The following is a 16,193-nucleotide window of genomic DNA, read 5'->3' on the forward strand; positions in this document are numbered from 1 at the left end:
ATCACAATTAAAGTCAATTCAATAGTTTATTTATTTCCATCATCAAAAAAAGAAAAAGATGAGATGGTACAAAGCAGTTCAAGTTGTCGATTTGTCTTTCTATATCATGACTACAGCTGTATGCTTCAATTAGTTCAATACAATTGTACTGTCAAAAAAATGCAAAAAAAAATGCAAAACTAGTAGGAAAAGCAATATCATAATTGTGCTGTACAATTCATATATACATACTGCAGTATGGATGTCATAGTTCTTAAAAGTATCACACAAAGTGACAAAAAACATCAACTTCCACTTCTTTTCCACATAAACAATGAATAAATTCAGTCAACTTGAACATCTGCAATAAGTTCAGCTCAACGAGTTACCATTACAATGTGCATGAGACAACTACCTATGCCACTACAATTTCCTAAATAATGTTGCAAAAACAAACAAACAAACAAACCTCAGAGAGGAAATTGCTGCAATCTAACATACTCTACAAGCAATGTTCACAGCTAGAGTTTGTGTACAAAGGTATATAAACACTTACTGTAAACATACAGTGTATTTTGAAAAATGCCAAATTGAAATGATCATACCAGCATCCGAAGGGGTGCTTTGAGATGCACTAAATGTGCTACTGGTCCTAATCCAGATTAATCAGACACTGCATACACTGCAAAATACTGTGGCAAAGCAGTCATTTGAATTGAAATTCCAACTGTGTGTGAACCTTGTCAATTGTATACCTTAAAAATGTAATATCATTACAGGAGATCTCATCTTCAACACTGCCCATTTTCTGTCCATCCCAGATTATGTTGGTGCCTACCTTAGGCATTCTTTACAAGAAGATGTGCTGGTTAAAATGTGCGGAAGAAAAAAAAAATAAAAGGTTCAAGGCTAGAGTACATGTAATTTTGGTTACACATATTACTTTCAAGAATTGACTTATAAGCAAGAAATATACAATTGTGTTACCTATACATCAGGAAGGTACAAATGAATGAACATTGAATTGCTTTGACTGATAAGGGCAAGTGGCAAATTGTAGCCTACAATGTAGCAAATACAACTATAACAATTTGCTGACTCAAACTCTCAGATGTTGAGTCCAGTAATAAATGTTATCCATCGATACAGATAGAGGTATGATAAAAAACAAGCAAACAAACATAATTTTGTGCAGAGGGGGGAGATCAGCAGTTAAAATACGTATGATTAAAATACCATGCAGCACTTATACGGTAGCATATATACGACTGCATAGGAAAAAAAAAATAGCTATCTCAGAACGCCGACTGCTGCATTCACATTGCTCTAAATTCAGAATTGCACAGTAACATGATTTCTTGTTTGCAGCTATAGTACAATTTATTGCAATGATACATGTGCCATTCTCCATTTTTCTAGCCCAAACATTTCTGGCAATACATGTATCATTGTCAGACTCACATTTCAATACGCTTAGACAAGGGCGATGAAAACACACTGTGCAATTCCATCATTGTGCAATGATTATTAAAAGCCTTGTTGATGTAGACTGGCATTATTAGGGTGATTAATAAGTTTACAAAACTAAGTTGTTCAATGGTCAAGTTAAACTAATATTAGACAACTTGCAATAAGCTCTCACTTCCACAAAGGCCTAAGGTGTTTTTACTCTGTGCAGTCCTGTGAGTGATGAAGAAATATGATGTCATGTCACTACCACTTTTGCAACAGTGCAAGTCATATACAACAACTTCAAGGTAAAACATCTCTTGAACTTCTGAGGTTTTCCATCGATTCAAAAGAAGTTTTGCTTACATGTTCAGCTCACTGCAAAGTGTGTTGCCTTCGTAACAGCACTAATTGCCCTCAAAGTTATGTAACGGCTTTAAGAACAGCTTTCTTCCCCAGTTTTCGAGCCATTAAAACAATGTTTGGCCCACATGTTGAGTTTAATGTAAAGTTGCACAAAACATACATTTCTAAACAGTAGTGGAAAGAGTGTTGCTATTGTCTCTGAACATTGTAATGGCCCTCACAAATCAAACAAAAGCTTGTGGAAATTTTCCCTCTCCAGTTTTTCAGTGATACAAACAAAACATGGTACATTTGTTGTACATGATTTAAAGTTGCAGGATACATTTTAAAGAGAAAGGGAAAGTGCATTGTCGGAGTAACAGTGCATAATCGCCTTAAAATCATGACAAAACCTTGCACATTGAAATTCTTCAGCTGTTTGATGGTATTTCAGAAAAAAAAAAAAGACTCACGGTGATTGCACGTAAATTTGAGTTTTTCGAGAGTAGCTGTGTTTGTAGTTGGTGGGAAAACAGAAATCAAACCATTGTAAGTTAACATCAAATGCATGTAAAGTTCATGGAAACCTGCACTGGTCCAACATAAATGAAAGAAACAAGTCAATATGTCAGTTTCTTCAAGTTCCACCTTCACGACTGCCTGCTGTAGTAGCTACCACTTTCCTGCTTTGAAAAGTCACATTTTGTTTCCAGTAAGTCCCAGAGAGACAGCAATGTCATCCCACACCGATCTTGCAGTTACAGGTGTAAGTGTTGAATGACAAGGGCTAAACAAACACAAAAAGGAGAGCAAAAGGGAGAAAATAGGGGAAATATTAATTGTTACAAAAATGCATAAGGTTCCCTGTGAAGCAAATGTTTGTAGTTTAGGATGCCTCAAACTCTCCGCTCATTTGCTTACAGTGTTTACAGCACTTGAACTACACACATTAGCAACTGACAACCACAGTTGAGTTATCGAGTTGAGTTTTTATGAAGTTCCTCGACCATGGAATTGACTGTGGAATTTTATTTTCCTGAAAAAGTAAAAGAACAATGTGGCATGTTTTTATTTAATACTTAGAGAACTTACGCCTGAATAATCCTTTCGACAGTGATCATAGATCTGAACGCCCTGACAAAAAGAAGTATCCCTGGATGATAATTCTTTGAATAAAGTCTACTCAACAATGTTCTTTGAAGTACAATGTAAGTAAATCAAATTAGGGATTTTCAGGTACACCCCAAATACATAGATATGTTGCACTTGTCTGTAGAGAGAGAGGAAATAAAACAACAACAAGCATGTTTTTGTTTGTCTTTCTCTATTTTAGAGGTAAAGCAAACATTTTCCATTAGTGCATCAGCAGGGTACAAACTGCTGATAGAATTTTGGTTTCCTTTGCTTCTTGACTCCTCCTTATCTTCTTAGGTTTTGCTTTGACAGGTCCTGCTTCTCCTTCTCCTGCTCCTTATGTGTAGCATTTCAGCCTTTGACGCCTTGCTGGTAGAGTCTTTATCATCTTGTAATTCCTAGTAAATAGGAGAAGAAGAAAAAGAAAAAAAAAACACACAAACATGATTACCTATTGTATTGAATTAGAATGATGAAGAGGGATGCATTCCCCCTATGTCTTACAATGGATTCATTCTTTCAAAGAAATGATGTTTTCATTTATTTCTAGAAATTGCTTACAATGACTGTATATGAAGTTCTATGAATAAACTATTCATCACTTTTAGGGTAGCATGAATGAAATTTTTATTTTCTTCAAAATACTGTAAAAGACAATCAAATTACACTTTTTGAAATAATATCTTTCTTGCTCTCAACTTAATTTTTTTTTATTGTCAAGCCACCATAAAAACAAAAAGAAATTGATGTACATTCACACATGCAGTCACATAAACATTTCGGAAAGTATGAAAAAGTGTTTATTTTATCTTCTAACATATATACTATACCTCAGTCTCCAAAATTGGTTAAGTATCCTCTTGGCATGTTTGTCCTCAGAAATTGCAGGTAAGAGAGGGATTCATGTACTTCTGCAGGACAATCAGTTGCCAGCTGCTCCTTTTCTGCTCTTCCTCTTCAACATTACGACAAGCCTCCAGTATGAATTCCTTAGAGATTTCATTTTTATTCAGACCTGTTTAGGGTGACACAAAGGGACAACTATTTGCAGGCATTTATGATAATTACAGTAGACTCTAAATTTACCATTTGGGTAAAAAGGACAACATTTGGGAATGAATCTAGAGTTAACAAACACATATAGTGATAAACAAATTTATTCAACTATTCACCATTGTTGGTCATTGGACAGCTAGGCCTGTACATAAGTGCTTCATAAATTCATATATCATAATCATAATTATTTCAGTCATTTACTAAGGTCTAAGGGGTCGAAAGCTTAACTAAATTACACTATGCATTACATATAGTGTACGTTTAGTACAAGTATGTCAATATACACATGTGTAACACATGACGCACACAGCATTGTTTCCTACAGTCTGCAATTTTGGATAATTCATGATTGCCCTTGAATGATGTTTTACATTCTGCAATCAAACTGCAAGTACAGTTTGTATACCTTACAGATTGGGGCAGGGTCTCTTGATGATTTCAGACTGAGAGTTCATTTTGATATGGTACTTTATTATGAAATTAAAGGGCAATTAAAGTTAACAGAGAGTATGACATGTACACCGGTACTGTACTGTATACTATATAGCCTTACCTAACTATACACAGCCCAGTCGCTGTACATGGTACGTCGCGACAGGGCTGTACGCGCGCGACCACCAATCACTAGGAGAGCGACGTAATCGTATCACGATATCTTTGACTTTTGATACTTACGATCATTTTTGTCACCTCAAACTCATCGAGGATACTCTTCAATATTTACTCTACATCTGATGCTATTTTATATTCAAATGTACGTAATGAAACTTACCGAAATTGATCATCATATCAAGCATGTCCACACCGTACACAATCTTTCACGCCAGGCCAAGCTTAGATATCGGGTGGTCACGTGATGTGAATGCCCTTTCAAAAGGTCGCGCTGTCGACCGTGCTGCTACACTCAAGCAGCGTACGCACGGTTACAGTACTAGTATACAGCTATAAACTGTACTGGGCTTGGCGGCGGCTGGCGTCTGGTCGGGCGAGGAACATTGAGCTCCATACCACGGTTATTGTGTAGCAGACGCCAAGGTTTGTTCGACACTTTCAACGCACACGCGCTCGCTCTGGAGCACATCCGGTCACGCATGCGCATAAGTCAAGGCGCCATTTTGAATCCTGCAACGACGAAGCCCGACGGTCAGGAATTGCGCCAGAAAGTGTCATTTATTTGTTCCACGGACTTATCGCAAGTGGTCTCCATGGACCCAGTGTGGCGAACTGTTCTTCTGTAATAGAAACATGCATTTAACGTGAGTAAAGTATTCTGTTTAAAGGAGAAAAGTATACATGTTCCTAAGTTTTGTAGTTGTGTTGAGGTTCCTCACTTCGAGGCTGCATGCCGTGCTCGTCAGACGCTGTTTTCGCATAGCGTAACAGTGTCTGGTCGGGCTAAGCCTTACCAAGAGCTGTGCACAGCACGTTTGTGACTTGCTGAGGCAGCAACGACAAGGCTGTGTTTATTATCGACACAGATTAACAAATGACGCACTGCCGGATAATCAAATACTAGTACTTTGTAGCACTAGTCTGCAGACCCGAGCATGAACATGTTACAGCCTCATACAGTAACAACTTTCAGTTTGGAGTGCATGATCGATCATCACATAAAAACTCGGACAAACATGGATAAAATGTTAATCACCTAGTAACCTACATGTAGAGAGGGTCACTTCAATGCATTGCATTTGTTTTGTATGTGTGTGTGTGTGTGTGTTTCTAGACTACAATTTCTGTACAAATCTCCAAGAACAACTGATCAATCTAAGTTACCTCAGCTCCACTTAGGCCTTATTGTTAAAAATCTAGAGTGCTATACTCCTGGCTTAGTTAGGTAATTTCCATGACATTGAGACTAGACACTACGTCTACTCTAAAAAAAAAAGTTTGGGAACAGTTTGTTTATTTTTTGTCTAGGATCTGGATTCATACTGCTTGTAACTATAGCAATGGATCTCAATTACAGTGTAGGTCTATTAAACTCTAACGGTGAGAGTTCTAATTCCTCTAACGTTTAATACAAAATAGGTCTAAGCCTACGGTTCTAGCGTTAGACCACAGCCAAGGGCAGGAAAGGCTAGCACAGCTACTGACAATCTAGATCCAGTAGGTGCCTAGGCCTAAGTACTGTAATAATCGACACTGTATTTCTGTAGCCATCACTAGCTTAACCAGAGTAGGCCTACCGTATGATTTTGAAATCCATGAGCACATTTTGGCAAAAAAAAAAAAAAAAAATGTAGACCCATCTAACGTTTGTACCCTTACGTTAGATCACCGTAAGGGACTATTAAACATTACTATCGTTCAATGTTGTAGAACGGGTCTAAAACTAAGAAGAAGCCTGCTGACTGCGAGTAGTGCTAACGTTAGTGCATGCTACTACTGCTAGTGCTAGACTAATTAACTGTTAGATCTAGTGCTTAGGGTCTAGACAGACTAGTTTAGTTAATATATATTAAGACTTTAGACGTTAATAAGAAAATGTAGATTTCTAGAGATCTTATCACTAATGATATCAGTTACATCTTGATGGGCTAGACTTTCAATTATCAATATCCTTTCCTAACAACGTGTAAAAAATATCTGGATCTGTTTCTGCTTCTGTTCCGGTTCCGTCGGTATAGAGGTCTACTCAGAATTAACTGTACTCCACCAACGTTTTGTAACTGTGTGTTAGTATGGTCGTGTGTGCAGGGCAGGAAGAATGTTACACATTTGAAGCCTCTAGACTAGACTACTAGTAACAGTTTAAAGATCTCTAACTGTTGGTTACTCTTTTTCAACGTTATGTCGTTAGACAGAAACCACGTCCAACGTTAGGCCCTAACGTTATGTGTTTACTGTTACTGTTAGTGTTAGTGTTCACGTTCACGTCAGTCGATCCAGTAGCAGTGCAATACTAAGCCATATAGGCCCGAATTCACGAAGGTGGTACAAATGAAACCATGGTTTAAACCATGGACAAAAACCATGGAGCGCCAAGTGTCGCACGGAATATTTCGTTGCGAAATTGGTCATTTCGTTGACAAAATGACCGTTTCGTTAACGAAATTATCATTTCATGGACGAAGTGTTCATTTAGATACAAAATGTTGTCATTTCATTACAAAATAATCATTTCATAGACGAAATAACTGATTTTGTAACGAAATATCCCGTACGACACTTGGCGCTCCATGGTTTAAACCATGGTTTTAACTTTATCGATGGTCCAGACGGTTTTGATGGACTTGTCCTCCCGAAGGGCGCGCACGATCCTGTTTCGAAGGGGTGTGAGGTCCTCCTCAACGTAGACGTTCTTCCTGGTCTCTTTCTTCCGCAGCTCCTTCTTCTTCTTCATCAGAGCCTGCTTCGTAGACCGACGGACGAATTTGACGATGATAGGCCTCGTCGAAGATTTCTGCACATCCGGTTTCCTTCCCGAGACGGGAAGACGGTGGCTGACACTGATTTTGTTTGCTGATATGGATACTCCCATATCGGCTGCCAGCTCCACAACTTTGCTAGTTGTATCCTCCCCTCGCGTCTCCTCCAGCCCAAAGATCCGGATGTTGTCCCTCCTGCCATACTAGCTGTTCGAGGCGGTCAACCTCTGCTAAGGCTCTTGCTTCCTGACCGGTTTCCACCTCGAGTTGCCGTAGACTCTCTAGCGGCTTCTTGAGCTCGTCCATCATGGACTTCATTGCGGCAGCTACTGCCGCAGAGACTGACTGCACGATGATTGGTTGGATAGCAGCCAGGACTTTGGTTACGATTATCGATATCTTATCCTCCTCAATGTCATGCTGACGAGAGCTGGCCGTCTTCCCTGTCTCATCATGACGAGCTTTGCCCGCGTTCATCGAATAATCCGTCTTGATACCAGTAGCAGCAGCCACGGCGTACGAGATGGCATCATCAAGAGCCATGGATGGTGGATTCTTCCTCCTCATGGAGACCTCGTCATCCAGTAGGTCAAACCGGTTTCCATTTGCCATGACGTCATTTTGCCATGATGTGTGTCTTTGCCTGAGACGCGCTGTCTTTGAAGATGTTGTTTATCAAGCGTCTTTGATTGTGAGATCACGTTGTTGCCAAATGTTTACCTCCACGAAATAATCCTTATTACTTTAAAATCTCGTTCTTCAAAATAATCCCCTTAATCGATAAAAAGCTACGACTACAATTTTTAAATCTTTTTAAAATAATAAAGATACCACTACCTTTGGAAATAAATGATGTTCCTAGGTGTACTGAGTTTGTACTTATCTCTCTTTTGTATCGTCATGTAGGGAAGCCATTTTGTGTCCATTATTATCGCGCGCCTTCTTTGAACTTTGAACTTTATTGAAAATAACACCTTTTTGCCCCGTGGGGGCATATAAAGGCTTAAACGTACATAACATGCAATGTAAACATAGTATCATACTATAACGATAATAGAACATATATTTACAAATAGCAGGGGCGGATCTAGCTTTTTATAAAGGAGGGGGTTGGGGCGGTATGCGAGGGAGCGTAGTGACCGAGCCCGAGTGAGCGGAGCGAGCGAGGGGGGGGGGGGGGGAGGAGGGTGTGGGAGGGGGTGTCCCCCCTCCCACAGCAGGGAGAATTTTTGAAAATCTGTGTGTGAAAATGGCGTTTTCTTGCATCTGAAACACCACTATTTTTGGTATAGAGGTCATTGCCATAAATAGAAAAAAATAAAATTACAAGTTTAAAAAAAAAGATAAGATAAAAAAAAAAATGGTCCCCGGATTTTTTTTTTTTTTTTTTGGGGGGGGGGGGTTGCAACCCCCCCAACCCCCCCTCTAGATCCGCTTCTGAATAGTGTACAAAATATATACATGTATATACAGTTGTCAGCCGTCACTCAATCTGTGAATCAAGGCTTTCTTGGCAGTAAGCAAAGTTAATTACTATGTAGTTACTTAAAGGGAAGGTTCAGCAGTGGGGTAGAGGGAGGTCTAAACTTTAAAAAAAAAATGATTTATGATATCAAACAAAGACGATTATCAATTTTTAATACTTTGTATTAAACAAATAGGTTCTAATGTAACAAAGTTACATTTTAATCGTATAGTATACAATAACAAAGGGTTTTTTAAAGCAGTTGAAAGCTTCGATTATGTTCCACTATTGAACCATCCCTTCAAGTCGGAACCGGATAAATAATAATGGTGCATAAGACATTATAGTTTCTAAGTAAAACAGTAATATTAAGAGTCATGGAATTAGGAGGGGGGAAAATGTATTCTACGGGGAGGGGAAGGGGAGAGATGGGGGTGGGGGAGCTCAAATGGTGGCTTAGAGGACTTGAATTCCACCATAATAGCATGGGCAAACTTGGCAAGTATGATCAAAATCTTTCTATCTGCAACATTAAACAGCTTTTCCATTTTATATGTATTTGGCTTAGTATAATAATAACTTAGTAATAATTCTGACCTGGTATTTTCTAATGAACTGCATTCAAAAAGGACATGAAATTCATCACCAATCTTTTCACTTTTACACAGAGTACAGTGCCTTTCATCATAACTAATATCTCCAAATCTTCCTACGGGGAGATGGGTAAAACCCAATCTGAATTTAGTCAAGTTAATGGCATATTTTCGTGGGAGTATTAATAAGTATTTCTCAAGGCCAAATTTTTTCTTTAAAATTCTATACTTTATACAGGCACTTGATGATTCAATAGAAGAATACCAACTTTGGGTGTATTGGTCATCCAATCTTCGTTTAATGTTGGCTTTCAACCATGAAAGGTTACATGTTTGTGATGACCAAACCCCACTAAAACCACAATCTGAAAGAGTTCTTCTAACACATTCTAACCATTCTGACTGATAACCTTGGGTGTTATGCATCTGTAAAATAAGACTATAGATGGTAAAAGCAATATTACTCTCGCTTTTGTGTATGAGTTTTGCCCAGAAATTAACCATTCTGTACCTTATGTGGTTTGCTATTGGATAGCGTCCAAGTTCACCTGACACCATGCAGGTAGGAGTTGACAATTTACAGCTAAGAACTATTTTACAGAATTTCAGGTGGAGCTTTTCGGCGAGGTGACAATGAGAGTAGCCCCAAATCTCACAACCATAGGTAAGAATTGGTAGTACTAGACTATCAAATAAGTCAAGTTGGATATCAATAGGGAGAGCAAGTCTCCTACATCTAGCTATCAAAGAGTACAAAGCTTTGCTGGCTTGATCATACAGTTTTTTCTGGGCTTTAGCAAAGCTCCCATTACAATTGAAAGTATAATACACTGTACCTAGATAAACATACTCATCTACAACATCTATGCATGAGTTTCCTATGTGAAATGAGGGGATGTTTCTCACCTTGCCTTTTGAAAATATAACAACTTAGTTTTGGATACATTTATATTCAGGTCTTTTTCATTACAATAAGAATAAAGAGTATCTAATGATTTTTGCATATCTTCTTTTGACTCTGCTAAAATTATGGTATCATCAGCATACAAAAGTGTAATTAAATTTAAGTAAACAACTGTATCATCAGTCTGTAGTATGTCATGTATGTGAGGTTTGAAATAAGGGAAAGTCCCTTGCAAGAATTCAAGAGGCACCTTTCAAGATCATTCAAATAGATTGCAAAAAGGAGGGGTGACAAGTTGTCACCCTATCTTACTCCAACTAGTGATGGAAAAAGTTGTGATAGCTGGCCAGAGTTGGACTTAACACATGATCTGGCTTTCTTGTATAAATTAATAATAACATTTAGGACCTTACCATTTATGCCATAAGCGATAAGTCGATTCCACAGTTTGACCCTATTTATAGAGTCGAAGGCCTTCCTATATAATCAATAAAAGTGCAATACAACCTCTTCTTTTTATTGAGGTAAAGGTCAATAATTGATTTGAGGCTGAATATGTGATCCAGTGTGGAATAATTATGACGAAAACCAGCTTGTTCACTTCCAAGTGAGCCAGACGCTTCCAGAAACTGAGAAATTCTATTATTAAGTAACAAAGTAAACAATTTACCGACACAACTGAGAACAGAAATGCCTCGGTAATTTACTATCAGGATTCAGGGGTGAGCCCTTTTTGAGTATTGGACAAATAATACCTATTGACCATTCATCAGGAGTACAACCAGATAATAGGATAGCATTAAACATTTTTGTCAACATGCTTAACATCTTTTCTTTGAAGTATATAATAAATTCATTAAGAATATTGTCTATACCAGCAGCTTTATTATGTTTTAGTTGACAAATACCATTACTTACTTCTAATTCAGTACAGTCCTTATTAATAATTGTATTAATTGAATCTAAACTGACCTGAGGTATGTGGTCATTACAAACATCATTTACACAAAGAGGGTTATTCAGTTCCACAAAATGCTTAACAAGCAAATCAAAATTAGCCTGGTTAACTTGCTTAGAGGTTGGGTCTTTCAGAAGTTTCCAAAACTCCCTAGGATTCTTAGATTTCAGTGTCTTTATTTTCCTCACAAATTTCTTTTCGTAGCTACATTTAGCTTTTCTAAGTACTTGTTTACATAGCTTACCCATGTCATTCATCTTCACATAATTTGTCTGTGATTTATTATTTCTGTATCTGACTTTAGCTCGATTTAACCTTTTTCTAGCTTCTTGACGATTATAATTAAACCACTTATTATATTGATAACTGGAGCTACCATTTTTACTTTTATTACATATGCTAATTTTATGTTTATTATTTTTAATACAACCTGTCAGTTTGGCAGATGTTACAAACATATCATTGATTTTTCCAATTAGAGAATCTATTGCATGAGAATCAATTGACACAGGTTTCAGAAGAAGCTTGTCCAGCTCGGCTTCTATTTTCATTATCTGATCCACATCAATGTTATCAAGAAAGGGTATTTCCATAGAGGTATTCCAGCAAGGTTTAACAAACAATGGAACATTATCCTGGTTATCTTTATCTTTTATATCAGGTTCAGTAGTTTTGCAAGTATCAGAGTTACTATTGTAGAAACTGAGCAGGACAGGGTTATGTACATCAGATAAAGTGATATCAAAATCTGCAATCTCAAATCGCAAAACAAAGGGCATCATTTCAGGAGACATAATAAAGTAATCCACAACGGAAGAGTTTTTGCAGGTTGGCCTTCCATAATAGCGATCATATCCGAGCCTTCCATTTGCGATGTAGAGATCAAAATTTTTACACATCTGAATTAGTCTCAAACCATAATTATTGGTAGCATTGTGTGAAGAATTACGTTGCAGCTCAAAACCGAGCGTATCAATAGTCTCCATGTTAACAATTTGATGAAATATATTTTCATCATGACCAACATTGGGAGTTACATCATTATCAAAACTAATATAGTCAGGTTTTCGGCCTGTCCACGCATTGAAATCTCCACCAATACAAACAGGTAACTTGTTACCACCCTTTACCGAAAGATTAACAATGTCATTCTCCAAGTCATCAAATAATGTTATAGAAGAGAATCTGGAGGATTCGGGAGGGATGTAAACAAGGCCCAATAAAAACTGGAAGCCAATAACCTTCTTGTCTACTTGGAACCATAGCACATTATTACAGTTACCGTCAAGAATCTTGAAATCATTAATAATATTATTACTGATATAGGCGGCAACACCACCTGATTTATGGCTACAACCTTTTTTATACAACGTCCAAGTAGATCCTTGTAATTTGATTGGAGGATTGTTGGTGACGTGATATTAAATAAGTACTCCATTCAACGCGCCGTGCAATTTTGGTTCTATTTTTGCGTGCAACTTGGTTCGATTTTTTCGTTCTATTCCACGGTTCGAGAAATTGTACGGTACTGCGTGTACTGTGTGTTGCATATTGGGGATCGCATGCAGCTAGCGCAGGTACGTGTGCGGTACATGCATGCGCGTACGTATGCCTACGTAGTGCTATGCTGTGACCTGTATATGGTTGGACCTACTACTAATCGACCGCCTAATGTTTATCTGCTTGATAAGAATATTTAACACTGAAATTCACGTGAAAAACTTGACCTACGTGATTGAGAAAATCCAGCTCTATCAAATACCGTTGTTCCCTTTTCGATTCGAAGTTTCAGTGCAAAAATATCGCCGACGAACTTGCGTGGCCTCGTTCCAGCTCCCCGCGGTAAATCGCGTTATTAGGATCGACCGCTGTTTTTGCATTGACAATGCACGCAAACCGAGTTGTATTGAACACCGTGTTGTACGAAGCTTTTTAGAAGCCTTTTAGAAACTTCCATAGACATTACACTGTGCTGTCATTACGATTCGGTGAAAATATTCATTCGAAATTTTGTCCTTGATTAAAACCATTAATGAACAGTGAATTATCGCGTTTTCCCACACCATCCTCATCTACATTCAAAGCCAATCCATTTTTATGTGCTTTGCGCGCAGAGAAGTGCGTACTAAGTCTTCAGTGCGCGAATTATACGCGGTCGGTTTCAATAAGGGTGGTCGATATGTAGGGCTACCATACTACACTGATTGCACAAGCCAGAAAGAGAATCGCAGTGGATCCACATGCAAGTATGGCTATCTTTTTCATACATATATAGACTTCTAGGCCTACTTAGACCAAAAAGATCTACTTGGACGTTGTATAAATCAAATAGTGTATGGTCTTTACTCGTGCAATGGAACGACATTTCGCACTCGGTGAAAGATGAGGCGCACTATTCAACTCGGCTTCGCCTCGTTGAATAGAGCGCCTCTATCTTTCACCTCGTGCGAAATCTCGTATTATACAACGTCCAAGTAGATCCTTGTAATTTGATTGGAGGATTGTTGGTGACGTGATATTAAATAAGTACTGCATTCAACGCGCCGTGCAATTTTGGTTCTATTTTTGCGTGCAACTTGGTTCGATTTTTTCGTTCTATTCCACGGTTCGAGAAATTGCTCGGTACTGCGTGTATTGTGTGTTGCATATTGAGGATCGCATGCAGCTAGCGCAGGTACGTGTGCGGTACATGCATGCGCGTACATAGGCCTACGTAGTGCTAGTGTACGTGTGACCTGTATCTACACTGATTGCACAAGCCAGAAAGAGAATCGCAGTGGATCCACATGTAAGTATAGCTATATTTTGTATACATATATAGACTTCTAGGCCTACTTAGACCAAAAAGATCTACTTGGACGTTGTATAAATCAAATAGTGTATGGTCTTTACTCGTGCAATGGAACGAGATTTCGCACTCGGTGAAAGATGAGGCGCACTATTCAACTCGGCTTCGCCTCGTTGAATAGAGCGCCTCTATCTTTCACCTCGTGCGAAATCTCGTACCATTGCACTCGTGACCATTCACTATTTGTATACCATTACACTCGTGACCATTCACTATTTGTATACTATTCTTCGTATCTTGTTATCTACTATCTTTGATGTATACATTTCTACAGCGCGTATTACGCGAACTTCTGAACTTTTACGCGAGTACGCACTTGATTTTGGCTGCTCCTCGGTTGCTCGTTTGCTAGCGTGTTAGCACGAGGGGTGAGCCTACCGTTGTACCGCCACGTCGTCATCCAATGCTCCACTTGCGCTCACAAAACAATGCACAACTGTATAGTTAGGGAGCTTTAGATTTTAGACGCGCGGACGTTCAAAGAGAAAAAAACATGATCTGAGTGTGCGCAGTAACTTGATCCGCGCTACTGCGCACGCTCAGATCGTGTTTTTTTCTCTTTGAACGTCCGCGCGTCTAAAATCTAAAGCTCCCTAGTACAGGGCGTATGAAGACTCCGCACTCCCCCAGCAGTCACTGGGGAAAATCGTACGTATACGTGTAGCGATCGACCTTTCGGCGATCTTACCATCTTGCCTGCCGTGAAGAAAGGCCGGAGCTAGGCTAAATTAATCTCCCAAATGTGCGGTAAGTGGCTTATAAAGATCCCATATATGGCTTATTGGCAAAATCGTGAAATAGGCCCCACCGCAGTGCGCGTGCACCCGTGCGATGCTATGCTGTGGAAATCGGCCCCACCGCCGTATGCATCTCGCGTAAACCCCGTTTGGTGGGGCCGTATTCACGAGTATTATACTGTGGAAGAAAGCCCCACCGCCGTGCTTACCGATGAACGCCACACGGTGGGGCTGAATTCACGAGTATAAACAGGCGAGCCGCCGTAGTATTTGTACGGATACGCAGTGGTGGGGCCTATTTCACGAGTATGCCGGCTTATTCGGCAAATCTGTGATATAACTTTGGATTTGTTAAGGTGAAACATAGTGAGTTTGTTGCGATATTGTAGTAAACAATTCGACATATAGGTCCTACCCCTTTCCCGCTGCCCGTCTCGGTGAACCACCGAGAGGTTCCCCGGTGAATTCACCGGGGAACCTCTCGGTGCACGGTGAAAGTTTCAGTGCCGTCGTTTCACACTGCTCTCGGTGAAACTTTCCCCTAGACGGGTTTTCTGCTCGGAACGTGGGTGATCTTATGTACTTGAGTTTGTTGTGCATCTGCGATTTGGTTTTTTTCGATCCCATGTTCAGCAAGTTTTCGGAGGAGGGACTCGTACGCGGTGCCAGCGTCAGCCGACGTCCCGCTCAGTTCTTCGTTCACTGCTTTGCCTCGCTACGTAATTGAAGTAACAATCTCTCTCCGTCTTTGGTCCACGCTCCAGCCATTTGCAAAATTCCCTCAAATTTCAACAGTACAAAACGTCAACGGATTTCTCCTGCACACTGTAAACCCAGCACTTGCGAGAAAAGCACAAAATACGAAAAAATCAAGCAAGAGGCGGACTGTATCACTATTAACTATACACAGCCCAGTCGCTGTACATGGTACGTCGCGACAGGGCTGTACGCGCGCGACCACCAACCACTAGGAGAGCGACGTAATCGTATTACGATAGCTTTGAATTTTGATACTTAACATCATTTTTGTCATCTCAAACTCAACGAGTATACTTTTCAATATTTACTCTACATCTGATGCTATCAGTATTCAAATGTACGCAATGAAACTTACCGAAATTGATCATCATATCCAGCATGTCCACACGGTACACAATCTTTCACGCCAGGCCTAACTATACACAGCCCAGTCGCTGTACATGGTACGTCGCGACGTACCGACGGTCAGGAATTGCGCCAGAAAGTGTCATTTATTTGTTCCACGGACTTATCGCAAGTGGTCTCCATGGACCCAGTGTGGCGAACTATTCTTCTGTAATAGAAACATGCATTTAACGTGAGTAAAGTATTCTGT

At 39.4% G+C, this 16,193-nt stretch overlaps 1 protein-coding gene across 1 annotated transcript in view; it reads left to right on the plus strand.

Moving 5' to 3' along the window:
• Positions 1-14,806: 14,806 nt before the first annotated feature.
• Positions 14,807-16,193, plus strand: part of LOC140228572 (glutamine--fructose-6-phosphate aminotransferase [isomerizing] 2-like) — a 53,102-nt gene continuing 51,715 nt past the window's right edge. Inside the window, exon 1 of the mRNA XM_072308804.1 lies at positions 14,807-14,849. Coding sequence (XP_072164905.1) covers positions 14,843-14,849 — 7 coding nt within the window. The 5' untranslated portion in view covers positions 14,807-14,842. The remainder of the gene's footprint in view (positions 14,850-16,193) is intronic.

Source organism: Diadema setosum, chromosome 5 (genome assembly GCF_964275005.1).
Source record: "Diadema setosum chromosome 5, eeDiaSeto1, whole genome shotgun sequence".
Lineage (NCBI taxonomy): Eukaryota > Metazoa > Echinodermata > Echinoidea > Diadematoida > Diadematidae > Diadema > Diadema setosum.